The 26,419-nt window shown below is 52.6% G+C and overlaps 2 protein-coding genes across 4 annotated transcripts in view; one reads left to right on the top strand and one right to left on the bottom strand.

Moving 5' to 3' along the window:
- The window catches only part of CFAP58 (cilia and flagella associated protein 58), a 135,004-nt gene extending 132,732 nt beyond the window's left edge, over positions 1-2,272 (bottom strand). Inside the window, exon 1 of one of the 2 annotated variants that reach the window (XM_084995354.1) lies at positions 2,251-2,272. The gene's annotated coding sequence lies outside the window, so the exon portion shown is untranslated. Of the gene's footprint in view, positions 1-176; positions 842-2,250 lie in introns of those variants that run through there. The other variant, XM_084995352.1, reaches the window with a different exon arrangement.
- Positions 141-24,993, top strand: ITPRIP (inositol 1,4,5-trisphosphate receptor interacting protein). Of its 2 annotated transcripts, none has more exons than XM_021072795.2 (2): positions 141-187; positions 21,218-24,993. In XM_021072795.2, the coding sequence occupies exon 2, from the start codon at positions 21,231-21,233 to the stop codon at positions 22,884-22,886; it is 1,656 nt and encodes a 551-aa protein (XP_020928454.1). In that variant the 5' UTR covers positions 141-187; positions 21,218-21,230; the 3' UTR covers positions 22,887-24,993. The 2 variants fall into 2 exon arrangements, with proteins under 2 accessions (XP_020928454.1, XP_084851481.1); XM_084995355.1 differs by lacking the exon at positions 141-187 and adding an exon at positions 631-845.
- Positions 24,994-26,419: the final 1,426 nt, after the last annotated feature.

Here is a 26,419-nt window from a genome sequence, read left to right as displayed (position 1 = left end):
CCAGAGCGCTGCTGTCCCTCCTGACCTCGGTTCCCTGGTGACTAAAATAGGGGTCTAACATCCTAACTGTAAACAGGCATTGGACACTAAAGCGCCCTCTACAGATAAAAATCACTTGGTCGTGATTCTCCTTTGTGTCTGGTTACTCAGGAAAAGGCGACGGTGCTTTCATTTACCGTAAAATCTGGTGAGTTATTTTAATCCATTCAAGCCGTAAAAGAGAAAAGGGCTAGCGTTTTGTCTCGATTTATATTTCCCTCCAGAGGAGAAACTAGGTGGCCCCTGGAATTCCACAGCATCTAAAATGTGCCGCGGGAAAACGCTCCGAAGGCGTGCAGGGAATTAACCCTTTCCGTTCCGCCGGCCGAGACCGACATTTAAGGGCGTCCTCCCCGGACTTGCTGTCCATTAGCCCCAGTTTACTCTGTAGCCAGATCCCATCTCTCCGGATCACCTTCCAGTTCTGCTGTCCGCTCTAGAGTTTCTGGGATGATCGATGGGCAAACCTCCGCTGCAGACCCGGCGTTCATCCCCTCCCTAACCCTCACGGTCCACCTTAAGGAGACTCCGCAGCCGAAAGTAGAGGCGGGTGTTTTGTTCTTATAAGGAGGAAAAGTTTCTTTGACATCCAGGAAATGAGTAACTCTGAAGTCCTTTAGAGCCCCCGCTGATGGAGGCCAGAAGGCGGGAGCCGGCTGGGGTATCACCGCCCGCGTCCCTCTAATTGCCCTGACGCTCCGCGGCAGCAGCCGCCAGACAGCCGATTCCGGGCCCCCGGGACCCGCGCGTGCAGCGGAGGCTCGCGCGGTCCCTCCCGCGCCAGGGAGCGGACACCAAGACTAAACGTAAGTCCCTGGCCTGAAGCCGAGAGGCTCTGCGTCCTCCCCAAGCATCTCGCGTATAGGAAGGAAGGAAGGGGACCAGGCGGAGGCGCGGTGGCGGATTTAAGAGGGGCGCCAGCTCAGCCTCCCAGGTTGGGGCTGACTTGGGAGACCCTGTTAAGGTGCCCGAGAGAATGTGGGGGTGGGCGGCTGTCCTCCCAGGTTCCCTTTCCGTCCTCGCGCCGCGCGGGGTCCTGCGCCCCAGCCTCTCGGCTTTAACCCCTCTCGAGACGCGGAGACCGTGGGTGCTTCCCTGCAGCCACGCGCCGCCGGCAGCTCCTCCTCCCCGCCGCACAGAACCGCCGCGCCGGAAGCGGGACCACGCTGTTGTTTGTGCGGACTCGCTGGTCCGTTACCTTCGACCGTCTGGGCAGATGCTAGGACAAAAAGGCCGAGTCTCCTTACTCTCTAGCCCGCTCCTTTCCCTCCTTCTTTCCCCTTCTGGAAACAGGGAGAGGGTGTGAAGCCTGCTTTTTCTTGGTTTAAATTAGTGAAGCTGTGCTGGGGCCGGATAAAGCCCTCGCTGCTTCCTCTTTCAGGGCTGTTGATGGAGAAGACCCCACGCTGTTCAGAACTTTCTCTAGGAGCTGCAGCTAGTTTCTGCCACCTGGCCCCTAAACCCATCCCGTCCTTTTCCCATTGTCTCCACTTTCCTGGCTGCCTGGTGGAGGGACTCCGAAGCCCCAGGGCTGGACTTCCCATCCAAAAGGCTTCTTCTCTTTAAAACCATAAATGCTACCTCCCAGGAAAGAAAAATATTTTACTGCACCTCTTGGGCACCACACGTTGCCTTTTGCTCCCCTGCCTAATGTGAGAGCCACCTAACCTCCCCCTCAAAACTGAAAGAGCATCGGGTACTGGTGGATCCTGGACCCTGGTCTTTTGATCCTAAATCAGTTTCAGAATCCTATTTTGTTGCTATTCCTCCCTTGGATTTGACCCAGGGCCCTTCCCTTTTACAAACCTGTTCTACCTAGGAGAGGCTTAAAGCTAATCTGTGCTGGGGTGCAGTCAAGTTAGCCTTGAAAATGGCTAATAGACAGGTAGAGTTGCTGACATTCACCTCTTTATTAACATAATAGGCCGAGCTTTCGCGTCCTCCTTTCGAAGCCTACGTGCCTAAGTGGCTTTCATTGTTTGCTAATTCCCTGTGTGCTGCTGCTGCCCCAGGCCATCCTGCCCTCATATTTTCCACTTGTGGGTAACCATAATATGGTTATACTGACTCTCCAATGGAAAGGCTTTCATTCAAGTGCTATCCTCTATCTCCATAATTTTCAAAGATGCAGCAGTTTCAAGCTCCAGCTTTCAGGGGTCAAGGATCTGAACTTTTAACCTCAAGCCATCATCCCAGAAGTTGTCACCTTACCGAGAACACCTCCCCAGCTCCTGCAACGCCCTAGAGGGAAACAAAGCAGAGGGGGTGTGAACTTCTTATCTGAGGACAAGAACAGGGAGGAACTTTTAGTAGAGGCTTCTGGCAAACTTGCCCACTTGAGAAGGTAACCTCTCGGAGGAAACGTGTTTTTGTAATTTTTCCCTTCTTGGATCCCCTGGGAGTCAATCAAGAGAAAGAAAGTGGGGGGATTCTGTCTGAGAGAGAGGGTGCTCCTCTGGGTGGGAGCCCTCACAGCGCTGTTCTCACATGTCTGAAGGAGTGGATGGAATGCCTTGGAGCTTCTGGAAAGTACTTCTTGTGAGGGAAAAGGGAATGAACTGGCAATATTTTCCCCAAGGATGAGAAGCCCAGGGGGACATGGCTATGGCCTTTGGGACTCCCCGCATTGTCACTCCAAGAAAGGAAAAGACTTGCTCTGTCTGCCTCCGAGGCATACTGGGTGGGAGAAGCAGGACAGGTCTTACTCAGAAGTAAGGAGGAACTTGCTCAGTAGGTAATGCGCTGCCATCACTTTCAGCAGACAGGTGGCCATCAACACTTACGAAGGAGAAAGTCCCTGCAGAGGCTGAGACTCTGTGGCTCCCTGTTTGGGTGGAGAGTCCCCTCAATAGGAATGAGGAGGTGGGAGGGCAGCCCCCTGGGGGCTTCTGGGGAAGGCTTAACTCTCTCAGTGTCCTAAAGGAGGAACAAGTGCTCCAGGTGTGTTGGGCAGCTTAGGGGCAGGAGCTTGCTTGTGGCTGGGACTAATCTTGACCTGCTGGGGAGGGGGACACAGCCATGAAAATGCTAAGAGCTGATAATAAATAACCTCCAAGGCTGCTGCTAGCCTGTTCTATCAATTGCATGAATTAGAATCAGATGCTCCCTCTCTACAAGAGGATGGCACCCTAGTGCCATTTAGAAAAAGGGCCTCAGAGTTCTTGTTGTGGCTCAGCGGCAATGAATCTGACTAGTATCCATGAAGATGTGGGTTCGATCCCTGGTCTTGCTCAGTGGGTTAAGGATCTGGTGTTGCTGCAAGCTGCAGCGTAGGTCACAGACATGGCTCAGATCTGATCTTGCAGTGGCTGTGGAGTAGGCTGGCAACTGGAGCTCCGATTTGGCTCCTAATCCGGGATCTTCCATATGCCTTAGGTGCAGCCCTGAAAAGCGAAAAACATAATAATAAATAAATAAAAAGAAAAAGGGTCCTCATCTGGGTGGACATAGCTGGGCAGGCAGCATGTGAGCTGGATTCATCCTCACCACCCCTTGTTAGGTGTATTTGATCAGTACACCACCTATACAACCGTACACAACAGCCCTGATAAACCATAATTGAGGGCTTAACATTTGCTAAGTTTTTTTTTTTTTTTCCCAGAAAACCAGTTTGCCTCTATTAATTCATTAAATCTTCACAGTAGCCCAGTGACATAGGTATTGATGTCCCCATTTTATACTGGAGGAAACCAAGGTACCGAGAAGTAACGTATTTGGAAGCTCGAATGCTAAGCCCCAGTCACTGAGCAGTCACAGAACAAGAAGTAGATTGAGCTTCGAAAGCTAGTTTGATTGAGGCCCTCATGAGAAAGAAGAAAGATTGCTCTTTTCTGTCTCTATCAAAGGAAGTAATACCCACTCTCAGCTCAGAAGGAAGAAGATGGAAAGCTCATCTGGCAGCTGAAAGAAAGGAAGGAAAGAGGCAGGCCTGGCCCCAGCCTCCAAAGGCTTGCCTTCTGAATTGCTTGGTAGTAGGAGGTGGCAAATCCAGTTTGGCGCCTGGCATGAGGGTGATGAGTAAGTGCTGCCTGGGTGTGGTGTGGAGGGGAAAGGCCCTACAGGGCCTCTGACCTGGGCAGCAATGGGCAATAGCAGAAATTTCTGAAGATGCTGTTCTGATGCTATCCTGTCCAGTGGTGTTCACCTGCAAATGCCCTTCCCAAGCTCTTCCAGGAAGCCTTTCCAAAATGCCATTTCACAGCAGCATATACATTATCTCTTATTTTTCACTCTATACATCTCAGTACTTAATTAGCTAGAATCAAGCATTTTATTACAGACACTCTATAGACAGTATTTTAAACAAAATAAGCTTCTCAGCCAATGAGAAAGTCATGATATCTCTTGGAAAGGGTAGGCTGGTGCCCAACACATTTCCCAGAAGGATGATGTTTACTCTACATCATGTCACCTGTTCCAGGGTCTTGCTCTTAGCTGTGCCCACTGGGAAATCCTAGCTCCACAGTTTTTAGAAAGGTTTGGACTTGGGCTACTGAGTTATCTCAAGAGAGCTCCCAGAAGTGGGTATACAAATAAGATTGCTTGTGTATCAATTTGCAAGGAGACTTTGTCACCATCATGCAGACTGGGTGATACCTGGGAAGCCACATGGGAAACCATGGATCAGAAGGCAGCTTGTGCTTGGCAAGCTGGATTCAAATCAGAGTAAGGGACTAATGGTCCCATAGCATGGGCTCTGTTTGCTTCCTTGGCCCTCTTGCCAATGAGAAGATACCCTCATGGTAGACCAGTACTCCTATGTATCTCCTTGGCCAGTCCCTTCAGTGCAGTGTTTACCAGTAGGACTTCTCCCTGTCCTCTTTCATAATTTAGCAGTTTTAACTTTACTCACTTATTTAGTGCTTTAGAAGCATTAGCTCCCAACTACATTGAGTTGCATTTGCACAAGTTAAAGAACCACTATAAAATTTTAGGGTTGTAGGTTCAGACCACAGGGGTAAATGCTATATGCTATGTGCAAATCAAGGGGATGGTCAGATGGATGGGTCAACCAGAAGTCAAGGGTAGAGCTGATGGTCCCCAATCAGCACGGATGCTCGAGGAAATGGAAGCTCCAATTACTGTAGCTCCTGTGTGAGCCTGGGGGTGAAGCAGTCCTAAGGCAGTGCTTGCTTTGGCTGCCTTAGCCACCTGGCCTGCCCCACTGGCCTCTTTGGATTTAAAGCACTGTTCCTGCTCTCGGTCCAGACCTGGCTCATCTTTAGTAAGCCACAGCCTCCAGGTGCCCCAGAGCCAAGAAGGAATGACTCACAAGGGCTTTGGTGTAGGGCAGACTGGGATTGAGTCCTAGCTCCACTGTGCAGGAGTTAAGTTTCCTCAGTAGTTGGGCAAGTGCTTTGACTATTCCAAGCTTTGATTTTGTCAGGAAAAATGGGGGTAACCCCTCACAGGGCCTGCGTAGAATGCACTGAGCACAGTGCCTGGCGCAGAGCAGCATCTGGCTAGTAGGAGCTCTTAAAGACAGTAGAGGTCATTCGAACATCTACATTCTCTGCCAGATGGGGACCCTCACTTCCCCATTAATGCCCCTGTTCCCTCCTCTGAGGCCTGGGCAGAGGGCCAGGCCACAGGGACCCAGGTGGTGAGAAAGAGATCATTGGTACCCTTGCATGTGGTTCGTTCGTAGCTGAGGACAAAGCTGCCCATCCTGACCTTTCCACCATTGCTGGGGGAGGGAAAGTCAGGTTTTCTGTGTGGTCTGAATCGGTACCCAGAGGCAAGAGAAGGATGAGAACTTTTTCTAGGAGAGGAAGGAGAATCGTTTGGGAGCTCCCCAGAGGTGTGCAGGATCCTCCTGAGCAGTCTGGGCCCTGTGACATTGTCCTGTAGAAAGTGCTATCCCCCTACATCCATACGACCTACCCTGTGACATCAGTGGAATGGAAGCACCTCATAGGTGACATCACTGTTGCCCGAGGCAACACCTCCACCTTAAGTTGAACAGGGAGGACCAAGAACCACCCAACTGTAAGACACACTTTGAAGGGGAGGAACACAGGAGGTGTAACATCCATGGTATGTTTCTCAAAGGATGGGCCAGGGAGGAGGGTGGGGCCATGAGCCAGTTGGTGGAGGATCTTCGGGCCTTGGATCTAGCCCCAAGGGAACAGGGCACAGAGCTGACAGCTGCTGTCTTGCTTAGTTCTCGGAGCAAAAAGCAAGACTTCTAAGGGTTTCTGTGGCTCCCATGGCTCTGGGCCTCCCTTCCACAGCCTGAATCAATCTGTGAAGGGAGTGGTGCAAGAGTAGGCCAGGGCAGTGATGGGGGGGTCAGAAAAGTGGCTTTCCCTTCTTCACTGACACCCCCAAAGGAACGTGAGAAACAAGAGCACCCACATCCTTCTATGAGGGCTGACTTAAGAGGGAATCTTCACTCCTTGATGGAGTGAGTATGTACTTCGTATGCATCTAAGATGTGCTAAGGATTCCGTGTCCTCAGAGAGCTTTGTGATCAAACGTGCATAGAGGAGGAATGTCTGGAATCCACTGACCCAAGAGTTGGTACCAGCTTGAAATAGAGGCAAGGTCTCAGAGTTCACCTCTCACCCAGCTCTGGCATCCCCAGGGAATTCTAGGTGGACTAAATGAAACTGGAACTCCCTCCCCTGAGTAGTTCATGAAGGAATTCAGGGGTGTCTGAGCTATATCTGAGATTTGGGGAGTGGTGTTAGAACAGCCAGGGGTGTCCACGGTGTCCTGACAACGGACAGAATCCCACAAAGTCTGAGTGTCAAAGGGGAGAAGCAACAGCCAGATCACCGATCCCAGGTCCCCTCCTGCTGCCACTGGCTCTGTGATATTAACAGATGGGGGCTCAGTCTCCCAGTCTTTTTAATGGGGACAGTAATATTCAGAGCACTTTGAGATCCTCAGATGGAAATCCCTAGAAAAAAAATTCAAAGCTCACAATTTCCAACTCACTTCTAGGTGAATAACACTGGGACACTCACTACCGCTCAGCTTCCCATGGAAGCTCTCCTGGACTTTCTCCCTCTGGGTCATTTCCCTGCAGCAGATGCAGAAGGGTCTCCTATAAGCTGCATCAAACCGAGGGGAGGGCGTGGTCAGAATTTTGGCCCTGCTTGTTGGTGCAAAACCATGTGCTCATAACAAACTCTTCTCCCGGGATCCTGTTTCAAGAGCCTTCTTAGGAGCAGTCAGAGGACCCGCCTGAAGTTCATGAACAGGTCCTTTGTTTGCAGAGACTTTGTTTGAGAGTCCCTGAGGGAGGCGGGATGTAGCATGCCTGGGCTGGAGACAGCCCCACCCCCACACCCACCCCGTGAACTGCCCGCCCCGCATCCCCCCAATGCATGTTTGCCTCTTCCTCCCAGATGTCTCCCCTCCAAACAGAGCCCCCAGGCTCAGAGGAGCCCTCACTCCCTTTTCCTCACCCACTGCAGAGGAGGTTTCCTGCACTTTTGGCTGAAAAGCCAGCTCAGATATCCCAGTTTACACTCCTTGAATCTCTGGGTGGAAGGCACCATTAAGTCTAACTCACTGCTTCATGCCCAGATAGCACCTAAATTGTAACCTGCTTTTCCCAACACAGTACAGGGAAGGAGAGCCCATAGATGCCTATTTAATGTTTCATGGATACCAAGTCACTGAGTAGCACTGTATCCTGGGAAGTTGGGAGACTCGAAAGTCGGACAGTCCTGGGTTTGAATCCCAGCTCTGTGATGTTGAATGAGTGGCCTACCCTCTCTGTGCCTGTTTCTTTATGAGGATAGGGCCTCCTTCAGAGGTTTATTGTGAGGTAAAGCATTTTGCACAATGCTTACATCGCAGTAAGTGCAGTGCATTGGTTGTGCTCCACTAAACCTTCCTGTGGCTGTCAGAGGCATGTGGCTGGTCTGGTGCTCTCCAGAAAGAGAATTGTTAGTTACTCTAGCAAGGGCTGTTTCTCTCTTCTCTTGCCTAATTTGCACCGAACCCTGTAGTCCTCCATGTGTCTTCCATTTCTATAAGGCTCTCAAGCAAGGAGGTGGGTGTCAAGGAAGGAGGCAGCTGGGGGTCAGATGTTCATTCCTGGGTCTTTTTCTTGGTCAGTGTCAGTAGTGAGTCAGGTGCCTTTAGATGAAGGCTGTCTGGACCTAAAGTGGCTCTGATCTGTCTCTAGGGAAGCATCGGGAAGGGTTTTTACTCACATTTCCTGAAGTGCTTACAGTGTTAGAGCTTTGCTTTTCTGATGGGAGGGTGCCTCTGAGGAAAAAATGTAGAAGTTACTTCATCCAAGAACAGCCCACTCCACTCCCTTGTCAAATTCCTGCTCCTGGGAAGAAAAGCACTGAGGTTCTGTTCCCAGTCCTGATTCCTTTTATTCATTCACTTATTCATTCATTCATTCAGCAAGAATTCATTGAGCGCCTGCACTTTTAATGCTGAGCATCAGAAACCAGGAGTTCCCATCATGGCTCAGTGGTTAACGAATCCGACTAAGGAACCATGAGATTGTGGATTCAATCCCTGGCCTTGCTCAGTGTGTTAAGGATCCAGCATTGCTGCGAGCTGTGGTGTAGGTCGCAATCATGGCTTGGATCCCGCATTGCTGTGGCTCTGGCGTAGGCCGGTGGCTACAGCACCTATTAGACTCCTAGCCTGGGAACCTCCATATGCCGCAGGTGCAGCCCTAGAAAAGACCGAAAAAAAAAAAGAAAGAAAGAAAAGAAAAAAGAAACCAGCTCTGAGAGTTCCGGTTGTGGCTCAGCAGGTTATGAACCTGACTAGTATCCATAGGGATTCAGATTCGATCCCTGGCCTCAGTCAGTGGGTTAAGGATCCGGTTTTGCCACAAGTTGTGGTTTAAGTCACAGGTACAGCTCAGGTCCTGTGTTGCTGTGGTTGTAGCGTAGGCTGGCAGCTGCAACTCTGATTCAACCCCTAGCCTGGGAACTTCCATATGCTGCAGGTGCAGCCCAAAAAATCGTTTTTAGAAAAGAGAGAGAAAGAAAAGAAACCAGCTCTGGCTTCTCCTCAGCACTCAGAAGGAGTGGAGGACCTTTCAGTGTTGTTGCTGCCAGATGGGCAGGAGGGAGCAGTGAGCTTCCCAGGTGCCAAGCTTCCTGCTCTCCTTCTGGGCCTGCAGAAGAAAACAGGGAGGTAGAGAAAACTTAGCCCTGTCCCCAGGTTTCTGGAGTTGCTGCAGGGATGTGGGCCACCCCCTCTTCCTAGAGGAGTGCCTAAGATGCACCCAGCAGGATTTAACAAGTCAAGAGGCAGACCTGGCCTCATCACCAATACCAGTGCCAATACCAATGTCCTTTACAGAGCATGACTATGTGACTGCCAGGCCAAGTAGGTGCTGATGTCACAACAAGTAGGAGAGCCAGGATTCAAACCCAGGCCTCCGATTCCAGAGTTTGGCCCCTTTGCTACTAAGCCTCTCCAAAGTGTTAAGCTCTTCTGAGCTGAAGAGCTTCGGACTTTTTCTTTCTGGGCAATCTTGGGATGGAAGTATGTCCAGGTGAACTTGGCAGTATCCATGACTGCTTACAGCCAGCCCCAAGCTGACCTATCACTGCTTTGAACCTTCTTTATGCTGGGCACAGCGTCGGGCAGGTGCCAGGGCAGGGCATCCTCATCATCACTCCGTCGCTGTGGCTGGAAAACCACATGGTGGTAAGTCGTTGTTTTGTGTCATTCACGGAGTGGGACTCTGTGTTCACAGATGATTCTGGGGTCATTTTCTAACTGCTCCCGGCCTTCCCTAGGCCCCCTGCTTCCCCTGGAGCAGAACTGGCTTGCTCTGAGTGATGCACCCTGCTGTGGGAGGACAGGCCAAACGCCAGCGCCAGCTCTGCTTTCAGCCCAGGTCCCTGCAGCAGAGAGCACAGCCAAGAGGCTGACCGCAAGCTCTTAAGTTTTTTACAGCTGGGTTGGCCCCCTTCTTGCCTTTGTGTCTCTTGTTGTTCCCCTTTATTAAGATAAAAGGGGTTTTTAGATCTTTGCAGTCACAGAGCTTGTGACTGAGAGTGTGTGTGTGTGGGGGGGTGGCAGGGGGAAGGGGGAGGCCCAGCGTGTGCTTCGCTTCTTCCCTTTCTCCAGCCCAGCTGGGCCCCAAGCCTCAGGGGACCAGGATGGGAGCACAGTCTGGGATTTCACCATGTGGGGGCCAGAACTCCACTAAGCCAGGAAGGGAGTAACAGGAGTAAGGGTGGGGAAGGGGAGAGAGTGGGGAACCCGCCTTTCTGTGGCCAAGGAAAAGCCCCCCCAGGGTCTGTCCCTACATGCCTAGGAGGCCAGGTTGTCTTCCTGAGCTGGGCTCTCTTTGTTCCCATGCCTGGATCACAGGGAGGGGGCTGCTGGGCCCTGGCCATCTATTGAATCCCATCCATCCTCAGCTCAGCTCTGAGAAGGGGGAGGCCTTGTCTACTCTTTGTTGTCCTTTGTATTTACTCTCTGGTTCCTGCTCCACCCCCTGAAGTCTCCTCCCCTAAGCCTGTGTGTTTGCACTTGTCTGGAGCCTGTGGCAAGAGTAGGCTTTGTCTTGCTATTTTGCTGCTGTGCTTGGAGGCCTGGGGTGTTGATAACATCAGGTGACAGGAGACACAGGGGACAGGTTTTAGGAACCCTGTTCTGCCTGCCCTGACGTGAGTGTTCTTGTCCCCACGTGCAGGCACTCCGGTGGGTGAGATGGGCACCCCTGCAGGCAGAGGGGAACTTCCAAGAAACACAAGTTCAAACCATACCAGCATCTGACAGTCATGAGGGCTGCTTTGCCCATCTCCTTGGGAAATAGTTAGCACTGTGCTTCTAGTGTTAAAATGAACCCTGTGATTTCAGGTCTAGAAACCTGACGTGCGGGTGGGGGGCAGGATCAAGGGAGAAAATGCATCCTTCCTAAGAATGGAGGACATTTATAGGGGGCTTCTTTGGAAAGTGGTGTCTCCAGTGTGTATGAGCTAGTATGTGCCCAAGTTCCCATGTGTCCTTAACACAATGAGCAGGCAGCCCTGTGTTTGGTTTCTGCCTGGAGCTCTGCAGAATGTCAAGGCAAACAGGCCTGCCTTGGCCCTAGAGGAGCCCTCACTATGGAAGGCAATGGGATAAGATCAGAACTCAGGTCGGCAGTGCTCCGTAATGAAAGAGCAGCATGGGGTGCTCAAGGGTCTAGAGTCGCCGGCCTGGCCTGTCTGGCTCCTCTGCTCTCTTCCTGCTTGTGTCTCCTTGAACAATCGCTCAGTCTTTCAGCACCTTGGGCTCCTGCCTGGGGAAGGGGGCTGCTGCACAGGCGAGAAAAGCTAAGAATAGAGTCTTGGGGAGCAGGGTCCCTGCTAGGGGCACATCTGTGGAGGCACCATCTACACAAGGCACCAGATCCAGATGCCTGCCGGCTCTCAGAGGGGCTTAATAAATCTGCTGTTTCTCTCTCTTTGTTCTTCTATGCCTTTCAAGAAAGGATTGAACTCAAGATTTGGGGGAGGGGAGGATAGGGAAGACATGAAGCAGTTTCTGAAATGGGCTGGCTGTGAGGCACATTGGGTAGGCTTAGGTGTGGACATTGCAGGAATAGTGGGGAAGTCAGTCTATCTAGGTGTTAAGAAGACAGCTGAGAACCTGAAGGGGCTGGGGCAGGCCTGAAGGGAGCCGAGGGTCCCTCTAGAGCTGACTGGGACCAGGCGCTGAATATCAGCCTTAAAGTTCAGACCTGTGTCTAATGGGCCCAGGGGAGCCCTCCAGGGCCAGTTCTACCTGAGGGAGCTGGGAATTAGGGAGAGCTCAGAGGAGCTGATTCCAAAGGTCCATGCCAACCAGGTGGGAGGGCCCCATCCATGTGGAATCCCCAGGCCCTAGTGCAGAGCAATGGCTGGGGAGGCTGGCGGTGCCCAGTGGAAATGGGAAAGTCAGTGGGGGGGGTACCTGGTGCTTTGAGACTCCCTCAGCCTCCCAGGGCTGCAGTAACAGAAGACCACTAACATGGCAGCTTAAAACAACAGAAATCTACCCTCTCATAGCACTAGAGGCCTGAAGTCTGAAATCAAGGGCCTCGAAGGGCCACACTTCCTCCAAACACTCCATGGGAGAATCCTCTCTTGCCTCCTCCAGCTTCCAGTGGCTCCAGGGTGTCCTGGGCTGTTGGAAGCATCGCTCCGACCTCTGTTACCCCCCTCCATTTCTCTTTGTTTTCTCCTTTTCTGTCTTTTTATGAGGAGGCTTCTTATTGGATTTAGGTTAATCCAGAGCTATCTCATCTCAAGATCCTTAATTATATCAGTAAAAACGCTTCTTCTAAATAAAGTCCAATGCACATGGTCTGGGGGTTAGCACCTGAACTTGTCTTTTTAAGGGCTGCTGTTCAACCCACTGCAGTGGCTATTGGATTCGAGGTGCTCTGGGGAGTATGGATGAGAAAAAGGAGGATGGGCCCTGACTCAGGGCTGCTAGGGAAGCCCTTCCTTGTCTCTGTGACCTGCAGGCCTCAGTCTGTCTGTCCCAAGGCACTGTGATTTTCCACGAGTCCCTGTTGGTTAGACCCTCTGCTGTGGGGAAGTCAGGCAGCATGGCCAGATGGAAGGATGCCCTGTCCTTCCTGGGAGTTTGATGGTGCCCCTGCCTTCTGCTCCTCTTGCCCGCCAAGGGATACACATGAGCTGCGATGGAGGAGCAGGAACAGGAAAAGGATGTGGGCTCTCCCACTGTCCTTCCTGCACCTGGGCTGGCCAGCTGCATGACCCTGGTCCAGAGGATGGGGTTGGCATCCTGGTGACTTTTTGGGAACTTCTCCCTCTTCCACAAGTGGGCCTTGAGGAAAATGCATGCTTTGGCAGGTGTGGCTGGGCACCTTCGGTGAGTCTGGCCAGTCTGGCCAGGGGGGACAGCAGAGCTCACCTCAGTAGAAAGGCTGCTCCCCTCACACTGTACACTTTCACACAGGCCCATCAGTAGGTCTGCGAGGGCAGGGTCTTGCCTCTCCACTCCCTCCCCCATTCTGTCCTGCTCCCCCATCCCCACCAGGGCCCAGTCTTGACTCCTGGGGTTTTCCCGGGGTTAGGGGAGGGCAGTGGGAATCCAGCTGTCAGTCCTACAGACCCTAGGCCTTAGTCTGTAATCTGAGTGCTGCTGAGTGCACATCCATGAGGCCACATGGTCCCTTTCTATTTTCTCCTAGTCTCTGGAGAGGCCTTGGGAAGGCCTGTGTAAACCCCTTAGCAAAGACTGATTTTTTTTTTTTTTTTTTTTTTTTTTTTTTGCTTTTTAGGGCCGCGTCTGTGGCATATGGAAGTTCCCAGGCTAGGGGTCCAATCAGAGCTGCAGCTGCCAGCCTACGCCACAGCTCATGGCAGTGCCGGATCCTTGACCCACTGAGCGAGGCCAGGGATTGAACCCACATACTAGTCAGATTCTTAACCCACTGAGCCACAACAGGAACTCCTGGTTATAATTATTCTGAGGGTGGCTGCTGGGACCAACTGGGAGATACTGGAATAGAGTCAGCACTGGGACTGGGGAGGCAAGTTGAGCCAGGAGTTAGTTCAAGGGGTCTTGGGTGCAGAGGGACTAGAAGGTGGTGGTATGATCAAGAAGGAGAGTGAGAAAGGGAGTCCAGGGGTCAAGGGCAGCTTTGAGGAAAGCTTGGTGGGGAGGCAGGTGTGGCAGTGGGCAGGAGAGAAGAGGCATGTGAGGGGCTGCATACAGCGGCCCACAGCTCTGGGTGGCCCCCTGATATTTTCTTTGCCTCACATGGTTTTTAAAAATTTTTCGAAAGAGTAGACAGTATTGTGAAATGGAAAGATTTTGATAAAATTCAGATTTCTGGCTTCTCTTGGGGGAGAAAAAAAGATTGCACCATGTTGGGTATACAGAGCATGCAATATGGTAGCTTTCACTATGGGGAATTGTCCCCTCCCTGCCCAACTCCTGCTCCAGACATGTCCCCCACTGCCACTTCTGCTCCCCGGGAAGCTGGAAGGAGATAAGGGAAGGAGCCCAGGAGCCATGAGGGTGGCAGATCCCAGGAAGGTATGCCTGGCTAGTGGCCAAGACCCAGGACCTGCTGGGGGAGAGGTGGAAGGTGACTGGAGGAGGCAGAGATGCTGCAAAGACACTCAGAAGAGGAGGCCCTCAGGGCCCAGAACTGCACTCTTTCTACCCACTTTCTCAATTAATTTTTGTTGGTCCTCTTCCTTCCTCTTTCCTCACTTCCTTTCTTTACCTGCCCCTCCCTCCCCTCCAAGTGCCCAGGTCCCACCCCAGTGCCACGCAGCCTCCTCCTCCCCTCCCAGTCTCTCTCCCATCCCCCTTTCCCATCTCCACGTGAGGTGCAGATAAAGAGAAACCTCAGCCTGAGATGCCTCAGTGGTGGGTGGTGGCCTTGCCCTCCCTGGGCCTTTCTCCTCTCCAGCCCAGGAGCTTCATCCTGGAAGGGCAGAAGCCAAAGACTGCAGAGCTGCCCTTATGGAACCAGAGTCTGTCTGTCCCCTGGTCCTGAGTTAGGCCACAAGGAAGGAGTATGTAGAGTCCCATCACTCACACAGCCAGCCGTCTCCTCCCAAGGACGTGATGAGCCACCTCCCACTGACACACTGGGTACCTGCAGGTACACAGCCTCAGGTGGTGCCTGGAGGAGGTAGGGGTGGGGGTTGGGCAATATTCAGCTTCAGGACCTCACTGGAGCTGTAGGTAGGAAGACAAGGACTGATGGACCAACTGACACAGTAAAGAGCAGGAAGGTGGCCTGATCTGCAGGGGTTCGAAAAAGGGCAGGCTCCAGGGAGAAGGGGCCCCTGAGCTGGCCGTGAAGGTAGGTGCTATTGCACTCTTCCAGGAAGCTGGTCAGACTCCAGCATGGGGCATGGGCTCTGCTAGAGAGAAGTGTGGAATCGGGGATGAGACAGATAGGCTGGACCAAGGAGGAACACCCCGACAGGGCTCAGACAGACTGCTCCTGGGGCCCAAGTTCCAAACCAAGACTGAGGGTCAAACACGTGCTCCACATGCATCCTCTCTCTTCTTACAGTCCTATTTCTCCAAGGCCTGGGAAGCTTGAGGGACAGCCAACTGATGATTTGGTGGTCGCCACTGGCAGTGGGGGTGGGCAAGACTCACTCAGTTTCCCATCAGCTCCTGGAGAGCAGAGGAGGGGAGGCAGAGGGAGGGAGGCAGATCCATCACATACTCAGACCAGGGCATCTTAGAGGCCACCCAGGGAACCTCCCTGACCATCATTCTCTTCGTAAGATGGGGAAGTTGCAACTACCTAGCTGGTATCTGAAAATTCAGTGACAGACACAGGCGGAGTACTTAGCTTCCTCTCGGGTGTTAATGAAAACTTCACCCCTCATGACACCTCTCATGTCTGTGAGGGTCCACAGGGTGATGTCTAGCCTGCCCGGACCACTTCCACCTTCACCCACCCTCCTGATCAAGTGTGTCTCCTCTTTAGGCCTCAGTTTCCTCATCTGTAAAATGGAGCTTAAATGAGCACATCTCTAAATTCTGCCTTTCTTAAATTTGTGGATTTATTTTCCCCAAACAACATGTATCTCATTAGCCAGGACTGTGAAACCCTGGCACTGGGCCAGGCGCACAGGAGGGGTTCAGCCCAAACTTATCAACAGTTTGGATCCCTTGGCCCCTTCTTTCTCAGGAGTCCCAAGCAGTGGGACCCTAAGCAATAGGAAAAGGACTCAAGTCACCCCATGGGGCTTGGGTTACAAGTGCCCTCCTGCGCCATCAGTCCACCTTCTTTTTACATTTTGTAAGCACACAACAGCTCTCCTTTTGGCTCTGAAGATGACACAGGGCCTGAGCTACTTTTGCTGTGCTCATTAGCAGAGCTAATTGTATCTGACAAGCTAGGGGCATGGGGCAAACCCTTAGTAATCTCTGAGATCTGGGCTACAGCGACACTGCGGGAGCCCCACCCTCCTCCTACCCTGAGGCCTACCTGGCTTTGGAAGGGGTGGTTCTAAGACTGAAGGAGGCACTAGGACCACCTGGAGGTGCTGGCCCCACCCCTGGAATGGCTGGTTAGCAGGTCTGGGACGGCACTTGAAAACATGCATGTCTAACAAGTCCCCAGGGGAAGTTGGTGACACTAAACCTGTGACCACCTTTGGAGAACCACTGTCCCGGGGTGCTGCCAGGCTGCTGAGAAAAGTGTCCCTGCAGCTGAGGCTACGGTGAGCCAGCCCTTGGGGGCAGATGGGTGTTGATGAACACCTTGTAAGTAAGTCTCCACCTCTTCTCAGTTTGTTGTAGGAATTCTGTCTGGAAGGAGAGGGTATGATGGTGGATGTGGAGCCAAGCAGGTGGGCTCAGGGAAGGTCTCCAGACAAGGAAGATCCCCCCTCAAAAGATCAGCAATGAAACTCCCTCTACGATGTTGTAGCCTATTGCTCACAGCCACTGATGCCCCAGCTCATCCTGCCCTGAGAGGGTACTCAGTGGCCATCTGCCTCCCTCGTGGATTGTGGTGTTTTTACTACTGAGGATTATGCCACACTCATCTTTGTGGGCCCTGTAGCACCCAGCATGTTCCTGGCACACAGGAGTGCTTTGTAACTATAGCTTGGACAGAACTTGGGCTTTGGTGGAGGCAGAGTAGGGTTTCTCAGCCCAGCTGTGCCTTTTCTAATCGTATGACTAGGAAATTACTTCTCTTGGGCTTGGTTAACCCACCTGTGAAAGAGGGATCACACCCACAACCCACAAGCTTACAGGAGTCACTGTGTGCAGTGCCCAGTGCATCCTAGTGAGAGCTTGATAAACAGAAGTGTGTCACTATTATCCAACTCTCAGTGGCATTCATTGAATTAATTCTAGTGGTCCTAGGGGGCTGCAAGAGTGAAGGACCCACAGAAGAGAGGGTACAGTTTGGATTTCTCCCCCAGGGTCTGGGGCTTTGGGCCAGGCTCAGAGTAAGGGTCTGAGTAAACCATTGGTCCAGGCCAACCACCTGCAGCCCTCTGCCCCCATGACCCTGGCCCTTTGCCAGGCTAAGTTTAGCCATGACCTTCAAGGGCCGCCACGCTCTGTGGGCAGGGGTGGGGGTGGAGAGGAACTCGGCAGGTTTCCTGCCTGCTTCCTGGCAAGGCCGCCTACGAAACCCTCCAAGTGACCCAGGTTTATTTTCAAAGCAGAACCCAACTGGATGTCTCAGACTACATGTATGGGGCGGCCTGGTAGAGGTGAGAGCTTTGGGCCAAGGCAGAGGTGAACATCCTTGAAATTAGGGGAAGAGGGGCCCTTTGGTGAGGCGTGTGTGTGTGTGTGTGTGTGTGTGTGTGTGTGTGTGTACATGTGCACAAACATGCATGCATGTGTCCATGGTTTTGTGAGAAGCTCCCGGGTATTGTCCTGTCCCTCTGATCTCTATAAGTCTGGATTTTCTCCCCTCATTCTTCTGACCCCCAGGGCAGTGCTCCCTGTGGCTTGGTTTGGGGAAGGGAAGAAGCAGAGGCTGAACTCCCTACTGGCACGGAGGAGCAGCCACCCTGCTCTCCATCACTTAGGTGCTCAGGCAGAGCCAGACCGTGAAGAAGGTATCGGGAGCAAAATGACAGCTGGGATCCCATCCAGTCCCTGGAAGGGAAGGGATGGCTTGCACAGGGAGTGAGTCAGAAGCAGCTCCACCTCCAGGAGGATTCAGGGCTCCAAAGGCTTCTCCCTCTTTGCTGGGGGGCAGGGTGGACTGAGTGGCGTGCCAAGAGACAGCAATCCTAGGGAGGATTTTATGCTTTCAGAGCACTTTTGAGCGTGTGTTCCTCTGCCCCAGGACTTGGGCAGGGCTGGTGTGTGTGACAGGTGAGAAAAGAGGCCCATAGAGGCCAAGGGGGAAGGAGCTGGTGTTGTAAGGTCCCTACTCTATGCCAGGCACTGTGCTCAGCACCTGAGATGGATGGTATTGCTTAACCCTCCTTCCCCCGTCACCCCACCAAGAAGCAAGGCCTGCTATTAACATCATCTCACAGGCAGATCAGTGGAGCCCTAGAAGCTAAGTGACTCACCCACAACTCCTCAGCAAGGAGCAGAGTCAAGGTTCAAACCCAGGCCTGTCTGCTTCTACAGCCCAGGCTCCTTCCTATTTCTCCCATGCTCCTGTTGAGTCTTGTTTGTAACCCTACTGTTATCAGTGTCCCTGGGACTGCCTTACATCCTGCCAGGGTTCCTTGTAGGGACATCTGTGTGGCCCACTGTATCACAGACCCCTGCAGGCAGGTTCAACTGCTCACAGCCACCCTTTTATAAGAAAAACTGCTTAGGGGCAAGCACTTTGCTAAATGCTTTCTATGCATTATCTCCTTTAAAACAGCAAGTGTTATTCCCATTTTACAGATGAAGAGACTGAGGTTCTGAGAAGTTGAATGCTTTGTCCAAGGTTACAATATCTAGCAGGGGCACTTGCTGGATGCTAACCCTGTCTCCTCCAGAGTCCATCCTCTTAACCCCTCATGCACGGTATCCAGTTGCTCCAGTTGGTTTGGAGTTTTGAGCCTTGCCTGCCCCAGTACAGCCCATCATCTCCCAGCAGGCATGAGGATGTCCACAGGCAGCCCTATGGAAGCTGACAGGTAGAGAGGAGAGGGCTTCCTGGTCATAGGACTTGGTGACGGCACCCCTCCCCAGCTGATGGCCTCCTACCCTGAGCTGGCATAGAAACTGACCTCTGGAATCAGGTGTTGCCAGAGACTTTTACTGTGCCTTGTCAGCATCTGCTGTGCCCAAGTGTGGCTGCCTATAGTACAGAGGCCCTGAAGGGCCTCAAACCCCCCAAATTACCTCCTAACTGTCTGCTGCCTGGTATTCTATTATTAGTACTCAGGCCTGTATCTTAAAACTCCGATCCACATTAGTCAGCCAACCTTGCAGTTTTCCCTTGGATCACCCTGGCCAAATTTTCCGCTGATGTTTTTCTAATGTGGAAACCGGGACTGACATGTTTCTGCAATCATCCAGCAAGCTGCCCTTTGTCTTGGGGAAGCTGGCTACTCTTTCCTCACCCTACCTCCTTTCCAGTCTGAGACTTCCTTCACTTTCTTCTGTCCTCCATTTCTTCCACAAGAGGAAATGCGTAAGCACCTCAGAGTTTACCTCTGAGGCTTGAACTTGTCTGCACACCGAATTCTGCTCAGCTGGACCCTCCCGCCACCCCACATTCTGATTCCTGCTGACCAGGTGAAGTCACGTCTGAGCAGCTTTTGCCTAAGTGTAGCAACTCAGGCCAGGTACATCCTGGCCCTGCCCAGTAGAACTACAGAGGTGTCCTTACCTGGTAACAGATACCTGCCTCTTGACACCATTAGGGTGAGAACCAGAACAGGCGGTTTTCAGGGTGCAAATTCAAGGTCAGGGAATGGGGCTTCTGTCGCGTCTTGGCTTGTATTAGGGCGAGGGGGGCGGTTCTTGTTCTCCAACAATGACTTCCTTAAACCATTTGTTCTCTTAGCTGAGGTCCCAGCAGGGAGTGGGTGGGGCAAATGTGGAAAAGGCCAATTGTTACTTCCCAAGATTCCTGCCAGGGAGAAGTGAGGGTATAATATAAGGCTTATAGTGTGAGACATTGCTTCTCAGACTTTAATGTGGATGCTATTAAAATGCAAATTCTAGTTCAGTAGGTCTGGGGTGGGACTCCCAGAGGTGTTGCAACTACCAGTCTGAATAGCAAGTATTGTAGGGGGTTAGTCCTTCCCTAAAAGTTCCTTAAAAATCTGTTTATCCTGGAGGAATGGTATGTCTCCTTTCCCAATAAAGAAGTCAGATCATTTATTTATTTAGTCTTTTTGCCATTTCTAGGGCCGCTCCCTCAGCATATGGAGGTTCCCAGGCTAGGGGTCCAATTGGAGCTGTAGCCCCACCACCACCACCACCTATGCCAGAGCCACAGCAATGCAGGATCCAAGCCACATCTGCAACCTACACCACAGCTCACAGCAACGCCGGATCCTTAACCCACTGAGCAAGAGCAGGGATCGAACCCGCAACCTCATGGTTCCTAGTCGGATTCGTTAACCACTGAGCCACGACGGGAACTCCAAGAAGTCAGATTTAAAATTCAGAGGACTCGTCAGAAGGAAGCCAATCACTCATTCACTCTGGTTGTCTCCTAGACTCTTCTGGGGAAAGACCCAGGACTAGCCAGGAGATCAGTGTCTGAATTTGGGGTAGGGTCTTCCAGATCAGGAGAGGTTTACAGTGGGGGAAGATAAGGGCTCAAGACTGCTTCAGTTACTGTTCAGTGAACCTATGCTGTGCACCATTCACTGTGCTGTGTATGCAGTTGGCATGGATCAATGCATCCATCTGGGTGCTATGGCTTTCCTTTTGTAAGGAAAGGAGGGCTGGGGCTCAGAGGGGTGCATTAACATGCCCAAGGTCACACAGCTAATCAGTGAATGACAGGGCTGGCTTTGGAATCCCACCCCCCTGATCTTCACTATGCTATACTGCACTGAGGAAATGGGCACTGGCTAGAAGGCATTCGCTGGGGTGAGAAGAGGATGTCTTATGCAGGACTATTTTGGTTTCAAGTGTTGGAAAACAACACAAACTGACTTAAATAAAAAGGGAGGATTTTGATTTATATGCATACACAGTCCAGAGATAACAGCTTCAGGCACAGCTGGCCCAGGGCATCTGCTTCCTGACATGTTGTCATCTTTCTCAGGCAGATTCCCCCCCTCCTCCCCCGTCTTCTACACAGCTAGGGCATCAGGGGCAGGTGTAACCCTGTTACCTCAGCAACCCTAGGTAACCCCACCAGTCCCAACAGGTCCTACTTCTGTCTCGCACTGGCCAGAATAGGGTCATCAGCTCATCCTGCAACAAACACTGTAGCCAGTGAGGAGGAGCATGAAATAGTTTGGGTCTGGGTTAAATGCTCACCCCTTGAGCTGGGAGTGGGTTCATCCCCAGCCAAGCTATAAGGACTAGGAGTAGGAAAGGTGTGCTTCCGAGGGAAAGTGGGGTACTCCTACCAGAAAGAGGACAATCTGGGTGGAAAGAAACGTGTCCACCACTGCGGGCTGTTTAACCAGCATTGCTGGTGTGGGACTTCGGAGTTGTTTCCAAGGCTAGACTGCAGGTTGGGTGGGGAAGAACCATAAGACATGCAACAGCTGGGTGGGGCAGAAGTCGGTGGGAGGGAACCACCAGAGAAGCAGTGGCATTGAAGGAAGTTCAGAATGACCATGGGTCTCTCTCTCCCTCTTCCCAGGAAAGCTGCAGCCATGGCGCTGGGGCTCTTCCGGGTGTGTCTGGTTGTGGTGACCGCCATCATCAACCATCCGCTGCTGTTCCCGCGAGAGAACGCCACGGTCCCCGAGAACGAAGAGGAGATCATCCGCCAGATGCAGGCCCACCAGGAGAAGCTGCAACTGGAGCAGCTGCGCCTGGAGGAGGAGGTGGCACGGCTGGCAGCCGAGAAGGAGGCGCTGGAGCGGGTAGCAGAGGAGGGCCAGCAGCAGAACGAGAGCCGCGCAGCCTGGGACCTGTGGAGCACCCTCTGCATGATCCTCTTCCTGGTGATCGAGGTGTGGCGGCAGGACCACCAGGACGGGCCCTCGCCCGAGTGCCTGGAAGAAGATGAGCTGCCTGGCCTGGACGGCGCCCCGCTCCGGGGCCTCACCCTGCCCAACAAGGCCACGCTGGACCACTTTTACGAGCGCTGCATTCGAGGAGCCACAGCCGACGCTGCCCGCACCAGGGAGTTTGTGGAAGGCTTCGTGGATGACTTGCTGGAAGCACTGAGGAGCCTGTGCAGCCGGGACTCAGACATGGAGGTGGAGGACTTCATCGGCGTGGACAGCATGTACGAGAACTGGCAGGTGAACAAGCCGCTGCTGTGCGACCTCTTTGTGCCCTTCATGCCCCCAGAGCCCTACCACTTCCACCCAGAACTCTGGTGCTCTGGCCGCTCCGTGCCCTTGGATCGCCAGGGCTATGGCCAGATCAAGGTGGTCCGGGCAGACGAGGACACACTGGGCTGTATCTGCGGCAAGACCAAGCTGGGGGAAGACATGCTGTGTCTCCTCCACGGCAAGAACAGCGTGATGCGGCGGCCGGGCAGTGAGGCGGGAGAGCTGCTGTGTGCCGGAGACTCTCCATACCTAGACACCATGCGGGTCATGAAGTGGTTCCAGACGGCCCTCACCAAAGCCTGGCACTGCATTGCCCACAAGTACGAGTTCGACCTGGCCTTTGGCCAACTGGACACCCCGGGATCCCTCAAGATCAAGTTCCGCTCGGGGAAGTTCATGCCCTTCAACCTGATTCCTGTGATCCAATGTGACGATTCCGACCTGTACTTTGTCTCCCACCTTCCCAGGGAGCCCTTCGGGAATACCCCGGCATCCAGCACCGATTGGCTCCTGTCCTTCGCTGTCTACGAGCGCCACTTCCTCAGGATGACCTCGAAGGCGCTGCCGGAGGGTTCCTGCCACCTCAGCTGCTTGCAGATCGTCTCCTTCTTGCTCTCCAAGCAAAGCCGCCTGACCGGCCCCAGCGGGCTTGGCAACTACCACCTGAAGACCGCTCTGCTGCACCTCCTGCTGGCCCGGCGACCCACCGACTGGAAGGCTGGGCATCTCGACGCTCGTCTGCACGAGATGCTCTGCTTCCTAGAGAAGAGCCTGCTGGAGAAGAAGCTCCATCACTTTTTCATCGGCAACCGCAAGGTGCCGGAAGCCCTGGGGCTCCCCGAGGCGGTGCGCAGGGCTGAGCCTCTCAACCTCTTCCGGCCCTTTGTCCTGCAGCGAAGTCTCTACCGGAAGACAGTGGACTCCTTCTATGAGATGCTCAAGAATGCCCCAGTGCTCATTAGCGAGTACTCCCTCCATATCCCCTCAGACCACTCCAGCCTGCCCCAAAAAGCTGTCATCTCGTAGAGCATCCTTGACCCAGAGGACTAGGACAAGGGGCATCGCACATGTCCACACCCCTGGGGATATCCACAGGCTCTGTCCTGGAAAAATGATGGGCTTTGTAGGGTGCCGTGGCTCAGCCTTTCAGGGAAGCCAGACCCTATAGCACAGAGGAAACGGAATTCCAAGCCAAAGCTGGTTTGCTTTCGTGCCATTGGGACCTGCTGGTGAAGCTGTTGTCTGGGTTTGGGTACCGACCAACCCTTTGCAGCTTACTTTTGGATCACCACCAGTGGCTGAGGTGACGGAAGAGCTCTGTGAACACTGAGTTACAGACAATGCAAATATCGATTTGGGTGTAATTCTTTTTACATCCCACATCCAGTCTTTACTTGAATATCAACAAAGGAGCTACAGGAATGCTAACAGGGACCCATGTTAAGACCCTGCAGCCCTATTTTCAGTGATCCTTGGCCCCAGGCATCTGCAACTAAAGCACTAATAGGAGCAGATGTGGGAATTTACCGCGCTCCGTCCACAGCCTGCGCAAGAGGGGTCCCCACCATGGCTGTTTTTTCATACTGTTTGTAGAGAAGACCTCGAGAGATTCAAGGCCCCAGTGGCTCTGTTGTACAGAAGTGGGTACTCAGTGGCAGAGAGTTTAAATTGGCCGCTATTTTAGCTACATGTCTCACTCAGGGTGCACCTCCTTCTCTCTGCCTCTTCCATGAGGATTCTGTGTCCTGAACCTTGTGGGTGCCACATACCCTGCTGGGTACACATCACAAAGCCCTTACCCCTTGTTACTCCTGCTGGTCTCCCTGACCACCAGGATGTGAGAGGGTGGGCACTGAAGATGGAAGGTGATAGAGAAAGAAGGGCATGGGGTGACTGGAGCAAAGGACAGAGCCTGGTACCCAAGGTGCTGGGGTCAGGGTGCAGTGTGGCCTCAGCTCAAGAAGGTTGGAGAGGTGAGGAGCGAGGGAGGCCGCAGCCCTGAGTTTCCCTCAGGGTTCCTATCCTAGGTTCCAGGGTACACCTGGAGGCAAGGTCTGCTGTAGAAACCCAGCTCCATCTGAAGGCCCCCAAAGCTCCTTGGCTCTTCATTCCAGTGGGGCCCCCTCACTGCACAAAACCTACACCTCCGTTCTGCATGGGCCTTGCTGGCCACACAGATGACCAGCACCCGAAGCACCTGACAGAGGCTCAGCAGACTGGACACATAGGAACAGACTGCAAGCACAGCCCTCAGACCTGAGAGAGACTGCCTTGGCACTGCTGGGCTTCTGTCCCCAGGCAGGCCCCAGAGCCTGCGGTCAGAGCTGGCCTCCGTCTCCAGGCCTGGTTGGGGCGGGTGGGGCTGGGAAGCCGCTCCCTCCTCCACTTGTGGCTTCACTGGCCCTTTGGGAGTTCCTCTCTTGGCATCGCCTCAGTAACCCTTGCAGAGGCTGAGGAGGAAGCAGGAATGAGTGCTCTTCCCTCCAGAGTTGAAGCTGGTTGTGCCTCCCCGACAGCCTACCCAGTTCCTTAGGGGCGTCGGGCTCCCCATAAACTGAAGAAAGGATCCTGTCTCTACCACAGAGGTGCTGTCACCTAGCGTCAAGAGTGTTCTAGAAGATGGGCGGTTTGCCTGACAAGGTTAATCCCCAGTGGTAGGCTCAGCTGTGATGGGGCGTGGAAGCCCAAAACTGGATTTGGACTGAGCAGCGCCTGGGTCCGCCCCTCCCCAGGCCCACATGATCTCCAGCCACAACCCTGAGCGCCCCCATTCCACAGGGATTCATTTCTAGAGTTGGGGAAAATTTCCTTATTTATTGTCACCCGTGCCTTGCCTTTCCCATCATCATCCTCATCTAGAGACCCCAGCAACCAAGAACCAGCCTTCGCAAGCCAAGACCAAGCCTGACTCTCTCCTTCACTTCCAGGAGAAAATCCACTGAAAAATTACCTTCTGGCCTCTTGTTTATAGAGAGACAACAGCTCAGCGGGGAAACGGGGTGTTTTTTTGTTTTGTTTTGTTTTGTTTTAATGCACCAAAGCTGCTTCTGAAGCAGAAAGCGGCGGGGCTCTTGGGTTTCATGCTGCCTTATTTATATTAAAGGAAGAATTAAATTCATGCAAAGAGTAGAAACTGGTCACGGTGTTTGTTTTTAACTTCAGGAAGTCTGAGGTTCCCAGGGCAGAACTGGGGAGGGGGGGGTTTCCTATTGACAAGCGGAAGTTTTCACTCCCTTTTTATTCTTATACTTTCAGAAAACTTTAAAAAATAGCAAGATAGAATATTTCTGGCCCATCTTTGAGGCAGCCTGCAGAGTTCCAAAAAGGGCCTTTGAAAGCCAGCTGTAAGGTGGATTCTAGCACAAAACCCTATTTCACAGAGCTGATGTGGGCAAAGAATGTGGGGATTAGGCTTGAAGGAGAGAGATTGTCTTTTAAAACAGAAGAGTTCTGGTCCTTTGGGGCCCTTAGGCCTTTGCACTAAGGACAACTTTCTCTGAGGACTCTCCTTCCCAAGGATGCTAGACTTTACACAGCAGTCTGTTCACTTACTGTACCAAATGCCTCCAGGCTGGTTCCAGGGCCCCACTGCAGACTTCAGAGGAATCTCTAGGAGTCAGGCATAGGACTCTGCATTTTGTCAAGTCCTCCAGGTAATGCTGGAAGTCCAAGAATCCCTGACACCTGGGGCATCGGGGAAGGCCTCATGGTACAGTGCTGCCTGATACTGTTTCTGGAAGATGGGCAGGATTGACCAGGAAAAGCATTTCAGCTGGAACCATGAAGTGAGAATAGGAAAGCATAACAGAGGTAGGCAATCTTTAAGTAGTACCTACTGTATGCCAAGCACCCTTTCAGAGCGGGGTTGGTGGCAGCTGTGGCAACAGTGGGTGAACATCCTGGAAATCTCAACTTAAGTCCCTCTGCAGACTGTGATTCAGAACATTCTCATGCTCCATCCGGTCTCCACCTCAGGGGAAGGAGTGGGAAGGTTGTTTGGTTTGGCCAGAGGACCACCAGCAGAGAGAGCCAAGAACCACCCAGTGATGGAAGTGTGTGCCTTCAGGTCACCTCACCGCCCCCTTCACCCTCCTCAGCCTTGCCCCCGCCCAGCACCCCAGAGGGACAGCTTTCAGACTTCACTTTTCTCATTGCCATCCAAAGACAGCTTGTTTTTCTGACTTTTTTTTTTTTTAACAAAAACATTACAGTCATGATAAAAAAATTCAACCACTAACAGAAAAATTAAGTAACAGACGAAGTTCCCACTCTTGACTTGCCCAGCATCAACCAATAGGACGTCTCCTGCCTACCCTTCCAAAATCATTCTGTGTGTACATATCACATGTGTGGATGCATCCTTCTAGTTCTTTTTTTCTGTAAATTACATCATACCATCTAACTTTTCTTGGACATCTTTTTTGAACATTTGTCTCTAACTCACTCTTCATTTTTTTTATTTTTTTATTTTTTTTCTTTTTGGCCACCCCCACAGCATATGGAGATCCAAGGACAGGGATCAGATCCGAGGTGCACTTGCAACCTAACCCACAATGGCA

The sequence above is a fragment of the Sus scrofa genome, chromosome 14, assembly GCF_054392235.1.
Source record: "Sus scrofa isolate SSC_HxYL_T2T_F1_AM1 chromosome 14, Sscrofa_HxYL_maternal_Yorkshire_Landrace_v2.0, whole genome shotgun sequence".
NCBI lineage: Eukaryota > Metazoa > Chordata > Mammalia > Artiodactyla > Suidae > Sus > Sus scrofa.
This window is presented reverse-complemented; position numbering and strand designations above follow the sequence as displayed.